General features: G+C 41.2%; 1 protein-coding gene across 2 annotated transcripts in view; it reads right to left on the bottom strand.

Moving 5' to 3' along the window:
- Positions 1-4,077: 4,077 nt before the first annotated feature.
- LOC133385117 (amine oxidase [flavin-containing] A-like) overlaps positions 4,078-17,334 on the bottom strand; it is a 72,037-nt gene continuing 58,780 nt past the window's right edge. For both annotated transcript variants that reach the window (XM_061627490.1, XM_061627491.1), the window contains exons 11-15: positions 15,577-15,634; positions 10,373-10,470; positions 8,679-8,790; positions 6,988-7,050; positions 4,078-5,576 (exon numbers count right to left, since the gene is read on the bottom strand). In XM_061627490.1, coding sequence (XP_061483474.1) covers positions 5,415-5,576; positions 6,988-7,050; positions 8,679-8,790; positions 10,373-10,470; positions 15,577-15,634 — 493 coding nt within the window. In that variant the 3' untranslated portion in view covers positions 4,078-5,414. The remainder of the gene's footprint in view (positions 5,577-6,987; positions 7,051-8,678; positions 8,791-10,372; positions 10,471-15,576; positions 15,635-17,334) is intronic.

Raw genomic sequence — 17,334 nt, 5'->3', positions numbered from 1 at the left:
GTTTTTCCATTTCTGGAATGTTCTGATGCAGTTCTCTACTAAAAGAAAGTATCAAAGTAAGTTTAGAAATGTGTATTTGCAGAAATATATGTTTAAAATATATATTAAATGCATGCAGGTGTTTTTTTAAAAAACGCAGGTTACTGTAGAAAAGGGACTGGGATGACTTGTGCATCAATTCAGGTGAAAGGGACATGAATTTGAACAGACTGGTTTGCCTATATGTATTCACAGTGTTAACAGAGTAAACATCCACTCCATACCTATCGGGAGGCTGAACCTGGAAACATGAACTATGAACAGATGCCACCACCCTGTCTGTAAATACACAAAACAGATAGGCAAATCCTGAGTCACAGTCTTAATATTGGCCCCTCTGAAAGTCTGAAACAGTCTTTCCTTACCTCATGGCCTTTAGATGCTTTGGACTACAACTCCCATCAGCCCCAGACAGCACTGCTATGCTGGCTGGGACTGATGGGGGTTGTAGCCCCAGACAGCTGGAGGCCACCTTGTTGGAGAAGGCTGCCTGTAACAATAAATTTTGTGGAAGTCTGATAGCTTGTTCTTTCAGTGCAAAGTGGAGAAGAGGTGTGTGGTGGTGGAGGGTGAGGATACTTAACGCTTCCCCCACCTCCTCCTTTTCTGCAGCGTCCCCTCCTGCAAAGATCTAATTCCCCAACAGTGTTCCATATGCATGTTTGTGAATGAAAGTTTGTCTTTCTCTACATGAAAAAAAAAAATCGTGGCTTTTCCTCTTAGAAAAGGTGCTCCATCTCCTCTTTCATTTTGGTTGCCAGTAGCGGATAGCATGGTGGGGCAGTGCCACTCACACATCTCCAGTTGGTTGCTGCCACATACTGGGAGGGGAAGGAGACAGCCAGGGCAGCACGGTGTAAACACAATGGTGGAACCAATCCAGTGTCCCGTCTCACCCCTCTCCCTTCCCATAAATAGCAGTGATATAATCAAGCAGAGGTCAGGTGAGGGGCAGCCTCCCCACTGCTTACTATTGTGGGTTGCCATTTTTGCAACTTTTCTAGATCACTGGTATCCTAATACATTGGACTGTGACCACAAAAGAACCCTAATTACCTTAATGCAGTTTAAAAAAGCACACGACAAGCTGTATAATAAGAAATGGTAAAGTACAGGGGGGGAACTAACATGGCTGGGTTAAATATCAATTTCATATTTAATTATACATGCCACAAAGTGGGGCTAGAGGACAAACTTTAGAAAGGGCTTCAGTAATGTCCTTTGGAATGGCATCAAAGTCTCATGAGCTATGATTCCTCAGAGCCATCAATTCACTACAGAATTATTTTTAAGCCATACATTTAATATGCAGTACAAACATTTGTCTACAACCAAACACATATCTGGCAACCAATATGCCAATCACCATATTCCTAATGCTGACATGGGAAATACAATTTTTGAACCTGCTCATAGCCTTGTTCCAGTGAAAACAGATAGAGAATTAGTAAGATAAAACCTTGGCTCTCTGTATCACTATACACAGAGATAAAAAGTATCATGAGCTCAAGCTGTTCCTGCTTATATTGTTTGAATGGGCCTACTGCACAGGATCATTAAAACTTCCCATATATTTGTACTGTGCTATTGTACAAATACACCCTGGTTCTCAAAATAACTAACTCACAAACCCACATCATCTTTGACTCAGGTCACTTGTTCACACACATCACATACTTGGATTCAGTTCAGTATTTGGAGAGCAATATTTTGCCAGTGTGTACTTCATCAATGACTTTTTAAGGAAGCGTATATTTTACAGAACGATTACATTTATTTCTGTAAGTTTAAGCTGGTTGTCAAAAGCAACAAAAAGTTAAAAGAAAATGGATGCATAAATTTCTTCTACAGCAAAAAAAGAAAGAGATGATGTTTGCAGCAGGAGCAGCAGCATCGTGTGAAGCAGCAGCAGGGTACTGCCAATATTAATGAAAGTCTTTTAGCTGAAATCCCATTTACAGCACCCACAGTCATGAGAAGTGCTTTTCTCTGTGTGAAGTTTTGGAACACTGCACAAAACAACATCAAATGATTGAAGTCAATGGCTGTGGAATGATACAACCACTTCACATGCTAAAAAAAAAGTCATAAATGCCCCAAACCAGCAAGGCTGATCCATTTGTAAAGTGCAAAATGTGAATCACCATTCTGGATTGGGTCTACAACATGCAACATCTACATGAAACCATTGGGTGCGGTCATCCGGAGCTTTGGAGTGTGTTGCCATCAGTATGCTGATGACACGCAGCTCTATTTCTCCTTTTCGTCTTCTTCAGGTGAGGCTGTCAATGTGCTGAACCAGTGCCTGGCTGCGACAATAGACTGCACGAGGGCTAATAAACTGAGGCTTAATCCAGACAAGACTGAGATGCTGCTAGTGGGTGGCTCTTCTGACCGGATGGTGGATGTTCAACCTGTCCTGGATGGGGTTGCAGTCCCCCTGAAGGAGCAGGTTCGTAGCTTAGGGGTTCTCCTAGAACCATCTCTGTCACTTGAGGCTCAAGTAGCCTCGGTGGCACGGAGTGCCTTCTACCAACTTTGGTTGCTGGCCCAGCTAGGCCCCTATCTGGACAGGGATAACCTGGCTTCAGTTGTCCATGCTCTGGTAACCTCCATATTAGATTACTGCAATGCACTCTACATGGGGCTGCCTTTGAAGACAGTTCAAAACTGCAGCTTGTGCAAAATGCAGTGGCCAGATTGGTAACAGGGACCAGACAGTCCGAACATATAAAACCGATTCTGGCCTGCTTGCATTGGCTGCCTGTATGTTTCCGAGCTCGATTCAAAGTGCTGGTTTTAACCTATAAAGCCTTACATGGCTTGGGACCACAATACCTAATGGAACGCCTCTCCTGACACGAACCCACCCGTACACTATGATCAACATCCAAGGCCCTCCTCCGAAGGAAGCTGGGAGGCTGGCAACAAGGTAGAGGGCTTTCTCAGTGGTGGCCCCCAAACTATGGAATGATCAGTGTGACGAGGTGCGCCTGGCGCCATCACTGTTATCTTTTCGACACCAGGTCAAGACTTTCTTCTTCTCCCAGGCATTTTAGCATGTGTTTTTAAATTGTTTTTTTTAAGTGTTTTTAAATTTGTATATTTGTTTTTCATGTTTTTAGTTGTTGTAAACCGCCCAGAGAGCTTCAGCTATGAGGCAGTATAAAAATGTAATAAATAATAATCATAATAACAACAGGGGCCTTAACCTTGGGTGCTTCCTCTGGTATTAGTTTCTTGCAGCAAAAACAAAGAGTCTTGTGGTAGAGTCAGATTTGACAAAGTAGGTGAAAGCCTATGCCGTAATAAAGTTGTTTGTCTTTTAAGGTGCCACAAGACAGAGAGTCATTCAGTGTGGCTGGTTCCAACACGTGTTAATCATGGTAATCTGGGAGATGATGCTAGAGAGACTGGTTCCAGAGATCACTCCCCTGTCCCACATTGGCTCACCATCTAACAAGGACCCTTGTGCATAGTAGCATGAGTTCAGATCACTGCTATTCATGAAGATCTCTGGAGCAGAGTCATCGTATGCTAAATAAAGGAAGAGGTGGCTTATGTAGCCGATGCTTCTTGTGTAACTATGTTTTGTCTACTGACTAATATTTTAAATTAAAAATGAAGCTATCTGGAGCCTTCTGGGATAGCATAGATCAACTGCTGTGTTTTTCTCCTAAGACAAGCACTCCAGTGGCATGTGCAAGAGATGTCTTTCATTACTAAATGCAAGAGAATCCCCCACATTCAGTGTCTAGGGTTTGTGTACATATAATGATTGCTCCAATTCAGACAGCCACATATACAACAAAAGGCTGTGTGGACCCATGGCTGCTTCATCTTTCTGTCCAACCACTCCCTTCCCCTCTTTCTGCCCTCAGGATAATCAGCTTTTAGAGCTGCCATTACGTCCTCTCCAGAGCTCTGAAAGGTTTCTAAAAGCTCTGTTATGTGTGTGCACTTGCAGGAAAGAAGTCATTTGTAGCAAATAAATCACCCTTCAGTAGTCATAAAAATGACACAGCTTGAATGATCTGGGGTGTTTTAATTGGATACTTTAATGGCAATTCATGGGATGTTCAAAGGCACAATCACTAAATTACAAAGACGCACAAACAATCTCTACCATTTTACAAAAGTATATAAAGGAGAGTACTAACAGACCCAGGTTCCCTTATCACCAAATTGTCGGTTATCTACTTATCTATACAGTGTTACCTGAAATAAAGTATTTTCTTTTTAGCGAACCATTTGTTACATTGCCATTGGTCATCACCTATGGAATATGAGTGGTAGAATGTTGTATAAGGTCAAGAAGAACAAGGTTCAAATACCTGTCCAGCCACCATGCTCCCTAGATGACAATGGGCCACTCACTGCCTCTCAACTTAATCTATCCCACAGAGTTGTTATGAGGATAAAAGAGGAAGTCCTCTTAGCAAATTACACCCCATTTTCATATTTGATTCATTTTCATTCATTTGTGTCAAAAGGGAAAATTTTATCTTCATTTTGATGAAAAAATCCCTCTGCTTTCCTAGTTTCTATTTCAAATTAAGATCTTTGATACTTATTCATCTTTAAAAAATGACAAAGCAGCTTCAAATGTGTTTGGAATATAGCAAGGAATTCTATATCATTTTCTGTACAGTAGTACATATAAAATAATTACATACACCTCTTACTTCAACCCCAGCTTTTATTGATATAACCTCTGGGAATCCTAACTTCTCTTTCTTTAACTTTATTACCTTGCTTTTGCAATTAACACTAGTTATTTGTCTTCATTCAACACGCTGAGTGTCATATACTAGCAGAAACTACATTTACCCTTACAAAATTTACAAAATTACAGCTTTGTCATTTTAAATAGCAGTACATGAAGTACAGCAGGCACTTGACAGCAGAAGCATCTAGTTTAATAAGCCACTAGGTAAGCCTTTAACATTTATTTGTTCGCTGAGTGAGATAAAAAAAATTAAGACAAATGGACGTTTTCCAAAGGCATTGTGAAATGTGCAAAGTCTCTGTTCTGGTTTGTTCTCATTAGGTATGGGGGCAGGGAAAGGGGGAAAGCCACTGATTGTAATTTTAAAAAGTCAGCAAGGAAAGAAAATAGAACCCTTACTTTTCCACTACAGCTTACATTCTGGGTTGTAAAAGGACACTGATTAAAATTGGTTTTGATGTATTGGTTCAGGTGTCTAAAACTGGATCCTAAAAAGACTTCTTTCCAAGAACAACATTTATTTATTAAAAATATTTATTTATTGGTAAACCTCACTCAAGGCTGCCTATACAGAAACTGATAAAAATACAATTCCAACGATAAAAATGCTGTTTCCAGCATGAACAGGATAACTGAAACTCTTGTTTCAGAAGCACTCTTGGAAGATACATCCTTTTTTATAGGCAAAGAGTCCAGCTGCAGCCAGCGAGGTGAAGAAAGCAGAAAATCCAAGGAAGCCCAACAGTCCTGGGACGGACGGCAAGTTTCTCTCCAAAAATGTGGTAGTGATTGGGAGAGCTGGGACATCCTAGGTGGAAGTGCAGTCATTTTTAGAGCATGACAATTGCAACAATGAAGATAGACACCTTTCATCCTTAACAACTATATAATACAGTTAAGCAGAACCCAGGAAAGAGGAATTCTTGTCCAGGGCTGTGGAGTTGGAGTCATGGAGTTGGAGTCGGAAGCAATTTTGGGTGGAGTCAGAGTCGGAGTCGGTAGAAATGTACCGACTCTGACTCCGGCTTCAAAATAAATTTTGATTGACAAATTTTTTAAAATATAAATTCAAAATGTCAAAGAAGCTTCCCATGAAGTCAGCTGTAGTTGAGCATTTCACCATAACTCACGATGGAAAACATTTTGTGTGTCAGTGCATGACACAGGACCCAGATGAAGACAAATGCTGTGATGCCAAGATCAGCGCATATTCAGGCAGCGATAAAAATGCTCCTATGAGAGCTTCCAATTTAAAAAGACATTTACAGCCCTTTCCAGGGCTGTGGAGTTGGAAGCGATTTTGGGTGGAGTCCGACAGTAGAAAAATAGAGGAGTCGGAGTCAGAGTCGGAGGTTTGGCGTACTGACTCCATAGCCCTGCTCTTGTCAGAGGGAAGCTAGAAGATTCCCTTCTTGTTATTTCACTTGGCCAATGTGTGAAATTACAGGAAGTTGATCAGGGGTGACAAGAAGTAGAAAAGGGTGTAGACAGATGCTATAGGATTGAAATAGGCAGTCTGAGGAGCAGAACAGGAGACTTGCAATGCAGGGGAATAACTTTGTTCTGTACTTAATTATAAACTATTTCCATGCAGAGTTGATAAATCAGATATTCAACTGTAAAATTGCAGCCAGAAGGCAGAGAGAGAAAAAAATCTGACCTTATTGTTTTTAAAGCAAGTTCATTTGGAAATTTCCCATATATTTTTTGGTGTCGTAAACTGAGCACCTGATGCTTAAATGTTAAGTGTATATATGGTGATTCCCAGCATTAGCAGCCTACGGCCCCCAAGCCCAGTAGGACAAACAGTCCATGTTCCTTCCCATCTTACTACCATAATGCCTATCCAGCAGGCTACACACTGAATCCTAGTGTGATACATGTAAACTTAAAGCCACTTCAGACTTCATAAATTTGCTATAGCAAAAGTGTGTCCATTTGAGACAAGTTAAAAAAAAAAAAGCAAATAACTGGCTCATCGATTTTAATTGTTGTTTTCCATTTTTCAAATGAGAGGCTGCAGTGCTGTTTGGCCCCTATTGATGATGTACACCTGCCTTGAATGCACTCCCTGGAAACTTGGCCAGCATTTCCATTGTTAAGTTCATGAGTATTTTTCTATCAGGCATCCTCATGATAACATACTGATAAACTGAAATGATGTGGTCATGTAATTAAGAAAACAGCCTTACTAGAAGGGCATGTGAGTAAATACTTGCCTTTGATTCTGGTTCTGTCACCCAAATTTCATTCTTTGAAATCTTTCCCATGCTGTGCAATATCTTGAAGACATAAAATAATATCCCATTAACAGTAATTCTTTTTATAATCGTATAAGTCATGAAGGTGGAAGAAATAAAAGACTACCAAGGGCCAATTCTTGCACTGCACATGCAGTTCAGATGCTGTTTCTGCATGCTAGGGCCCCACACTGCAATGGCAGTATCTTAAAAAAGGGTGAGATTTACTGTAATTGTTGGCTTCCATTTTTTGGAAATGGCTTCCAAAAGCCATTTTTGTTGGCTTCTAGGAAGGTAAACGCTGATATGGTAAGCACCACGTTACCTGGCCATGCCACACTGTTCCCAATTTCAAATCTTATCAGTATGGCTATGGTGTGAGACCAGACTATGCGGTACAGTAAACACACCCATAAGAACATAAGAACATAAGAAGAGCCTGCTGGATCAGGCCAGTGGCCCATCTAGTCCAGCATCCTGTTCTCACAGTGGCCAACCAGGTGCCTGGGGGAAGCCCGCAAGCAGGACCCGAGTGCAAGAACACTCTCCCCTCCTGAGGCTTCCGGCAACTGGTTTTCAGAAGCATGCTGCCTCTGACTAGGGTGGCACAGCACAGCCATCACGGCTAGTAGCCATTGATAGCCCTGTCCTCCATGAATTTGTCTAATCTTCTTTTAAAGCCATCCAAGCTGGTGGCCATTACTGCATCTTGTGGGAGCAAATTCCATAGTTTGACTGTGCGCTGAGTAAAGAAGTACTTCCTTTTGTCTGTCCTGAATCTTCCAACATTCAGCTTCTTTGAATGTCCACGAGTTCTAGTATTATGAGAGAGGAAGAAGAACTTTTCTCTATCCACTTTCTCAATGCCATGCATAATTTTATACACTTCTATCATGTCTCCTCTGACCCGCCTTTTCTCTAAACTAAAAAGCCCCAAATGCTGCAACCTTTCCTCGTAAGGGAGTCGCTCCATCCCCTTGATCATTCTGGTTGCCCTCTTCTGAACCTTTTCCAACTCTATAATATCCTTTTTGAGATGAGGCGACCAGAACTGTACAAAAATACTGTACAAAAAACTGTACCCAAAAATAAATAACTCATAATCCAGTAGGACAATGGGCCCAGATAAAAAACGATCCCATTTTTAGTTTTCCACAAACACTGCATGCTAGGAATATATCCAATATTCATATATCCAAGCCTTCCAGTTCAATCCTGTACAGAAAGTACAGTTACAGGTTTACAAAGCAGGTTCAGTTGACACATGGAAGTTAACTGACTCACACCTAATACATTTGTTTTGAGTCATCTGAAACTGTTTACTTGACAACTGAATGACGTATATTTGACTACTATAAGTCACTGGCTTCCCTAGGAATTGCACACATGCATTGGACTGGACCTGAATGATAACTGAAGCTATGTAGAAGATGAAAAAGGCTTGGATTCAGGGTTTAAATTAAATTAAAGTAGCTGCTCCATGCCATTCAAGTTTATTCTGGCTTGCTTAATTAGCATTGTTAAATTACTCTTAAACATAAACTATTAGTTTGGTTCAGACATTTGAAGTATATGTTACACAACAATAGTGAAGACCCAAAACCACCTTGGCACAGCTAGAGTGTTCAGTTTTTCAGTGAAGATGACCAGCAAATACTGGTTCTGGTTACCTCTCTGGCCGCCCTCTCTCCAGCCTGCACTGCACCTTCCATGTAGCCACTCCACTGGGTAGCTGTCTCAGTGCCAGCAAAGTAGATTCGGCCTACAGGCTGACGAATGATCCTTTAAAACAAACATCACAACACATAACTCCCACTTGCAAGCAATGGCTTTTTATGAAGTGCTGTCGATACACATCGAGGGCAAAGAGCTTTAGGCATAGCAGGTGTTGGTTCCCCAGTCCCCAGTGACATTCCTTCTAACCCTGACACATGGGCCTTTCAAATATAAGAAAAGTTGCCATGAGAATGAGGGGGGTAATGTGTTCTGCAAAAGCAAAAATGCTTCATGAAACACAACCTTCCTGTTGCGCGCCTCCCCAATCTCCAAGCGGTGAAATTTCAGGGGTTCCTGTGCTCCTCCTGGGCTTGGTTTCCTTTGGGAAGAAGGTCAGCGGAGACTGTGGTGTTTTTATGAAATATGCTTTATTTATTTACACACATTCCATCCTTAGGATGGAAGGGTTCAAGGCATCAGCAGTCCAACATCCAGCTTTTCCATCAGGGTTCCAGGAGGCATCCTAAAGCCATGGTGCAGAGAGCCAGCCTCTCTGCCTGCCTCCAGTTCCCAGGCATTTCCAGACAACTCTAAACACACTCAAAGCACAAACCTCTGCTAGCCGCAGGGGGCGCGCACGGTGGGAGGTTCTCCTGCAGAGTTTAAATGACAAAAGGATCTTCCTGGCTCATTCACCAGTTGCTGGGCACTTGAAAGACCCATTAGCAAACTGGCCACTCTATTAGCTTAACAAAAGAAACTCATCTGTCCATCAGAGCCAGCCCCTCCCCCAAGGCACAGGATTCCAAATCAGAGGCTGGAAGGGGACCCACAGGAATCATCCATTCCAACCCCCAAACTCACAACACTATTTTGTCTCAGCATTACAATGTGCCAATTCCAAAGTTTAAATATATCCAACATTCATTTAGGATGGAAGGTCAACAGAGAACTTCTCTCCACCACCACCCCCCTTCATGCTTTCCAGGCCAGCTATGCAATAATTTCATTATTTGAAATGTTTGGAAAAGAGCATTTAGAAGAATTGCTCTTCAGAAACAGCAATCGTGGAAATTGGATCCGTATGTGATTAATGATGCTCAAAGGTTGCAACCAGGCACAAACACTAGATCTGTTTGCATGAAGGTAGGCCCATATAGAGGCATCAAACAAGGGTAACTGAACCTATGTGGGCCTTTTTCCAGAGTGTGTGCGCGCGTGTGTGTGTATGGTGGAAGTGGCGGAGTTCTTTTCCCACCTCTTGCTTCTCTGTTCCAAATCACTTCTCCCACCCAGCTGCCTTCTCTTCTGCAGGATTCCAGCCATGTATTTGCAAGTAATCTGTAGTTAAGCCTCACAACTGTAACTGAATTGTTTCTCCTCAATGACACATAAGTCAATGGCTCTTTGCCTGTAATCTTACAATGGATGAAGAATTATTCTTTTACAGAGTGTTTAATACACAAATGTATAAATATTATTCTTTTGCCTATTGGCAACAGCTTCACTTTTCTGGCATTTTCTCACTAGAATAGTGCATTTGTACTCTTAAGTAGAGTAGGCTCTATATGTAGCATGCTTGCAGTTCTTGCAGTTCAAGAAATGTTAGTTAACAGTGAAACAAGAGTATACCATTCTCTAGTTTTACCTTCCATATTGGGACATTATCCCTGGTGGAAAATAGGCTGAATAGCAGCCGCCAGAATATTGTTCTGCACCCCAGTTCTTTTCTTCATAATGCACTGGCTGCAGGAGCAATTCAAACATAAGAAACAAAGCAAAGTGAAAAAAGAGCAATTGATACATGGCAGAATTAACCTGGGAAATGCTGAATATTTCCCCAGTTTTCTATTACTGGAGTACAGGGAGATACATTGATTTAAATTGTAAATAGCTTTAGGATGCCTCATGGGAAGTGATTCATAAAATAAATAAATAAATAAACAGAATACTATTAATATAAATGTGGATGGTTATATTTCTACACAGTTCTGGCTCAACCATTTGGACTGAAATGGATATTACTCTTACCAGCTATAAATGAAAATGGGAAGAGTCTGCATTAATTTGTTCCTGTCAATACTGAATTTAATTTACTTTTTTCTAAAATGGTTTTTAGCAGCCCAGTCAATCGCTATGCTCTGCAGGTGAGGGCTTCCTAAGGATACTCTCTTATCAGGAGGTCTGTTATGCACAACATAGGAAGAAGACCTTTAGTGTGGCGGCACCTACCCTGTGGAATTCCCTCCCCTTAAATATTAGACAGGCATCATCTCTGTTATCTTTTCAGTGCCTACGGAAGACCTTCCTCTTTCAACAAGCCTTTCAAGTAGTGACCTTATCCCAGTCTGCGTCTGTGTTGGAATTACTTTTTTAGATGTTTTCAAAGCTTTTTTTAAAAAAAGATGTTTTAAAAATCCTTTGTTTTAATATGTTTTCAAAGATTTTTATTTTAATATGAACATAAGAAGAGCCTGCTGGATCAGGCCAGTGGCCCATCTAGTCCAGCATCCTGTTCTCACAGTGGCCAACCAGGTGCCTGGGGGAAGCCCGCAAGCAGGACCCGAGTGCAAGAACACTCTCCCCTCCTGAGGCTTCCGGCAACTGGTTTTCACAAGCATGCTGCCTCTGACTAGGGTGGCAGAGCATAGCCATCACGGCTAGTAGCCATTGATAGCCCTGTCCTCCATGAATTTGTCTAATCTTCTTTTAAAGCCATCCAAGATGGTGGCCATTACTGCATCTTGTGGGAGCAAATTCCATAGTTTAACTATGCGCTGAGTAAAGAAGTACTTCCTTTTGTCTGTCCTGAATCTTCCAACATTCAGCTTCTTTGAATGTCCATGAGTTCTAGTATTATGAGAGAGGGAGAAGAACTTTTCTCTATCCACTTTCTCAATGCCATGCATAATTTTATACACTTCTATCATGTCTCCTCTGACCCGCCTTTTCTCTAAACTAAAAAGCCCCAAATGCTGCAACCTTTCCTCGTAAGGGAGTCGCTCCATCCCCTTGATCATTCTGGTTGCCCTCTTCTGAACCTTTTCCAATTCTATAATATCCTTTTTGAGATGAGGCGACCAGAACTGTACACAGTATTCCAAATGCGGCCGCACCATAGATTTATACAACGGCATTATGATATCGGCTGTTTTATTTTCAATACCTTTCCGAATTATCCCTAGCATGATTTTGCCTTTTTCACAGCTGCCGCACACTGGGTCGACATTTTCATCGTGCTGTCCACTACAACCCCGAGGTCTCTCTCCTGGTCGGTCACCGCCAGTTCAGACCCCATGAGCGTATATGTGAAATTCAGATTTTTTGCTCCAATATGCATAATTTTACACTTGTTTATATTGAATTGCATTTGCCATTTTTCTGCCCATTCACTCAGTTTGGAGAGGTCTTTTTGGAGCTCTTCGCAATCCCTTTTTGTTTTAACAACCCTGAACAATTTAGTGTCATCAGCAAACTTGGCCACTTCACTGCTCACTCCTAATTCTAGGTCATTAATGAACAAGTTGAAAAGTACAGGTCCCAATACCGATCCTTGAGGGACTCCTCTTTGTACAGCCCTCCATTGGGAGAACTGTCCGTTTATTCCTACTCTCTGCTTTCTGCTTAACCAATTCCTTATCCACAAGAGGACCTCTCCTCTTATTCCATGACTGCTAAGCTTCCTCAGAAGTCTTTGGTGAGGTACCTTGTCAAACACTTTTTGAAAGTCTAAGTACACTATGTCCACTGGATCATCTCTATCTATATGCTCGTTGACACTCTCAAAGAATTCTAATAGGTTACTGAGACAGGACTTTCCCTTGCAGAAGCCATGCTGGCTCTGCTTCAGCAAGGCTTGTTCTTCTATGTGCTTAGTTAATCTAAGTTATGTTTAATGGTCTTTTGTTTTTAAGGTGTTTTAGAGAGTTTTTAGTGTTTTTGTTTTCTGCCCTGGGCTCCTTCTAGGAGGATATAAATATAATAATAAAAAAATAAAAAAATAAAATAAATAAGAAATTATGACAGTCTCCTTTTGAAAAATCTTCAAATAAGATTTGATAATATACCTTATTTCTATATGGGCTTGGCGTGATTTCAGGGTCTAAGGCAGATGTGGGGAGCCTTTGGCCCTCCAGATGTTGCTAAACTACAATTCCCAATATCCTTCGCCAGATAAGCATATTCTGACCATCTTTAGATGTACATGACAAGGTTTAGTTGTTGCCATTGACGTCATGGTTGCTTCCACATAGATCCCAAGGAAATATAAAGACTTCTTCCTGATAGAATGTTTATATAACCCTCCAAGGGGATGGGCATCATCTGTGTCTTTCATAAACATGCTGTTAGGAAGGATAAAGTGCTTGGAATCCTTTGAGCTAGGATCAAGGGGGAACTGCAGAGCCAGTGGCCACCAAGCTGGTACAGATATGTAAAATGGACCCTACCCTGTGTGATATTCAACTAACTTATACTCAAGAGTTGAAATCCATGGAACTACTGTGAGTATAACTAATGTTAGAGCCCTTAAAAATGAAATCCTATACACTCCCATGAACACTGAGAAATCCTGGAGGAGTGTTATAGGATAAGCATGGAGAGGTGTCACAGCTCAGTGGTGGAGCATCTGTCTTACATGCAGAAGGTCCCAGGTTCAATCCCAGGCATCTCCAGGTAGGGTTGGGAGTGACTCCCTGTCTGACATTCTGGAGAGCTGCTGTCAGTCACTGTAAACAATGTTGAGTGAGATGGACCACTGAGTCTGACTCAATTCAAGGCAGCTTCCTATGGGGAGCCTATGGCTCTCCCAGTTCCTGTCAGCCCCAGCCAATATGGCCAATGGTCAAGGATTAGGGGAGATGTAGCCCTGCAGCATCTGGAGGGCCACAGGTTCCACATCCATGCTATAGGAGCTGTAGATGAGATGAGAGCAAACACTGGCAACTTGTGTGTCTTTGTGATATCTAGTTTATTTACAAATATACCAGCAGAGCAAGTCGATGCAAAAAGATTCCTGTAGCACACGGTACAAACACTAATCCTGCATTAGATCCCCAAACAGCATTCCTCAACACTACCTCCCAGTCTCAGCCATCCATCTAAATGTCAAAGCTTTCCATCTGCCTCTTTCTGAATCTGTGAGATTCCAAGGAATTAAGGGCACCAGGCTTCTTTTGTGAATCACCCATTAGTTGTAAGGTAGGCCCATTCACATTAATTCAAAATCATTTAAAATATTACTGTTGCATTAGATAAACTACATTTTCCTGCAACAGCTTTATCTGCAGCTATCCACTTCAAGGATAGGTTTTTTTTAATTTAAAAGGAAAAATAAATAAAAGAATACCATATTAATCAAATATGTGTTTTTCCTGAAAAAAGAAGAGCACTTTTATAAAGAACGGAAGGAGTTTCACACTGCTTTATTTTGTCTTGCATTCCAATATAGTATAAAACAGTCTCTATTCATTTTCAAAAATACTTTCATTACCTTGTGTTTCACTCATAATGCTTGTGTTAATTTGCTTAGCACAGTTATACCCCATCATTTGTGACGTCAGTCTTAATTTTTTGCTTTGAAGTCCATTGATTTCATGGGGTTTACTCTGAAAATGACTAACATTGACTATCACCTGGTATTTGTGAACTCTTCCAATATTTAACTCATTGTCATGATCATATAAAACAACATCATTTCCTTCTCTTTCAGTACTGACCCTTTTAATATTAATAGCAATATTTTAGGATCAAAGCTGAATTTTTCTTCCAGAACAACTTCATAGCTTTTCTTCATAGCTTTCAATATTTGTTTCCCATGATTTCTAAAATTGTAAGTTCACCAGCAATTTCACAGCCTTTGTCCAAAGAATTCTGAATAATATTTGATATCATTACCAGGGTTTGAAGACAGATATTTTGACATCCACAAACTATGCCATTTTAAGCACCATGAAACTATTGGGTGATATCCAATATATTCAGAATAGACCCACTGAGATCAATGGAGCTAAGTAACTTAAATCCATTGATTTCAATGGTCTACTCTTAGTACGGCTTAGTTCAAGAATGGGGAATCTTTTTTGGGCCCAGTGTTGCATTCCCTTGTGAAGAACCTTTTGGGATCCATATACCAGTGGTAGGCTGGGACAGAGGCAAAGCTGGAGGACCAACAAATTGGACTCTTAGCTTTGTACCATGCATAAGTGAGACAACAGGAAGCTGCCTTATACCGACTAGCTCAGTACTGTTTACAACTGGCAGGGCCTTTCCATGGTTTCAGGTGGAGGACAATCCCAGCACTACCTAGAGATCCCAGAGACTGAATCAGGGACCTTCTGGATGCAAAGCAGATGCTCTGTCTCTGAACTACGATCTCCATCCAGGCAAGTAACGGGCAGTGTGAGAGTTCAAGGACACATTCTAATCAGGCATCTGAGGGCACAGACCAGGGCTGGTGAGGAGGGGTGTGGCCTGAGGAGTGTCCTGTGGACCATATAGAAAGAGCTGAAGGATTCCCCATTCCTGGCTTAGTTTGATATCACCCATTGTTACTAGTCATAGAACGGCAGGGGATTGGCATTCAAAATTTCTGCCCTCACAGCATCCATTACCAACTCCCCCCCCTTACCTGCCCCCAACCCTTCTGTGAAACTGAAACATAGGAAAAGCACTTGGGTGTTTACATTTCAGAATTTCATTCAAATGGGAAGAGGTAAAATAGTTGTCATCTATTACCTTTTTTGCTTACAGACCCCAGAATAACAAGAGTACAGAACGGAAACCTTCATACAGCTTAACCATACAGTTGCCATGATTAATACCCCACCAATTTTAGCTGCTCTTCTTCCTTACATGTAAAGCTTCTTCTGATCCAAACACTTTTGCATATAGTTCACAGATTTTTCTCTTCCTACATGAAGGAAAAGGTATAAACAAAATGTGAAAGGACCCCAATCCATCATTAGGTTTTGAAACTAATTGGGTAGCAAAATTAATTCTCAAAAACCAATCAAAACCACATAACAACTAAATCTTCAAATAAGTAAATTTACTCAAAATACGTCTTTTGCACTATACTGAAGTTCATACATAACCCTTGAAAGAGGAGGCGTGTGCATTGGGAGGGCTTTCATTTGTTCTCACAAAACCCCTTACTGTTCTTTTTTTCCTCTGGGCCCCCCAGGTAAGGTGGTATTAGTGGTGATTATGTGTATTCTTAAGATTATCTCCCATCTCCACCAAACCAGTCCTCCTGCATTTAATGCCTCCAAAGTATTATTAATGATGCTCTAGGTTCTGAGAGGTGATGAGTTTCAGGGGTGCAGCATTTATTTACCTGGATTTGGTTTTCCTTTGGAATGAGGACACTTATGGTGTTTTGTAATATCTGTGTGCATTTAGAAGAACACAGGTTGAGCACATGGGCAGGCACAGCATTAAAAAATCCAGCAGACAACCAAAATCCCCTGCTCTTACAACAGGTCTTGCAGGCATCCAGCATCCATTCCCCAAGATGAGTGGATGTTTGTATGAGTGTATGTTGTGAGTGAGTGTGTATTTTTTTGTACCGTATATTCCGGCGTATAAGACGACTTTTTAACCCTGGAAAATCTTCTCCAAAGTCGGGTGTCGTCTTATACACCGGGTGTCATCTTATTAGGGTTGCCATATTGCCCGGATAGCCGGGTTTTACCCGGATTCTAAGCATGCCACCTGGCGCCTGGCTAGCCCCTTAGGTGGCCCGGATTCTCAGCTTTCATTTAAAAAAAAATTAAGTTTCTAGGTGGTGCGGTTCTCGAGATATATATAAAAACATCAGGCACCCCCCCCGGTTAAATCTTTTTTTAAACTACTGTATAGCACTTCGTAGCTTTAACCCCGCCCGTTCAGGATTTCAGCCAATCAGTGAAGTGTTTGTTTGGTGGCAGTGTCTGCAAAACTTCATTGCGAGGCCAGAAAATGGTGGTTTCCCCTCCTGTTTATCTGAAAATCTCATAAATTGGGTAGGTATATACATTTCAGTTTTTCCCCCTGTTGTGTGTAGCAGTCAGATCCTGGGCAGTGTTTTGAAAACCTTCCCAATAGTTGCTTTTGGGGGTAAAAACAGTGCTAATCCCATATGTCCAGAGTAAATCCTATTGAATTCAGTAGGAATTACTTTTGAGTAGACATGATTATGAATGTGCTGAAAATCAATGGGACTTTGGAGTGAATGTAAAAAAGAATTGTGTTTGTGTTCTCTTTCTGCCCCCCCCCCAAGTCCTATTTTAAAGCAAGTAGGCAGGGCTTACTTAGGTACTGAAGTTTTTATTCTGTAGGAAACTAATACTGATTTTTAAAAAACTAATACTGATTTTTCTGCAATGACCAATTGGTTTGACAATAAACTATTATATGGGCTGTATGTATTTATACATCTGCAGTGTGTGCGTGTGTGTATGGAGTCTTTCCAACACCCCTGTGAGGTAGGGTTGGAAACCAAGGCAGCTCACAACAAGAAATAAAGCCATTTAAAATCCAATAACCATAAAAACAAGTATAAACAGTTGCAAAACAGTGTAAAGTGGCATGATTCAGAATTTTGGGTTGTGTGAATGAAGTTGCTTATCA

Source organism: Rhineura floridana, chromosome 5, assembly GCF_030035675.1.
Source record: "Rhineura floridana isolate rRhiFlo1 chromosome 5, rRhiFlo1.hap2, whole genome shotgun sequence".
Lineage (NCBI taxonomy): Eukaryota > Metazoa > Chordata > Lepidosauria > Squamata > Rhineuridae > Rhineura > Rhineura floridana.
The sequence above is the reverse complement of the archived record's forward strand: the minus strand, read 5'-3'. Positions and strand labels throughout refer to the sequence as shown.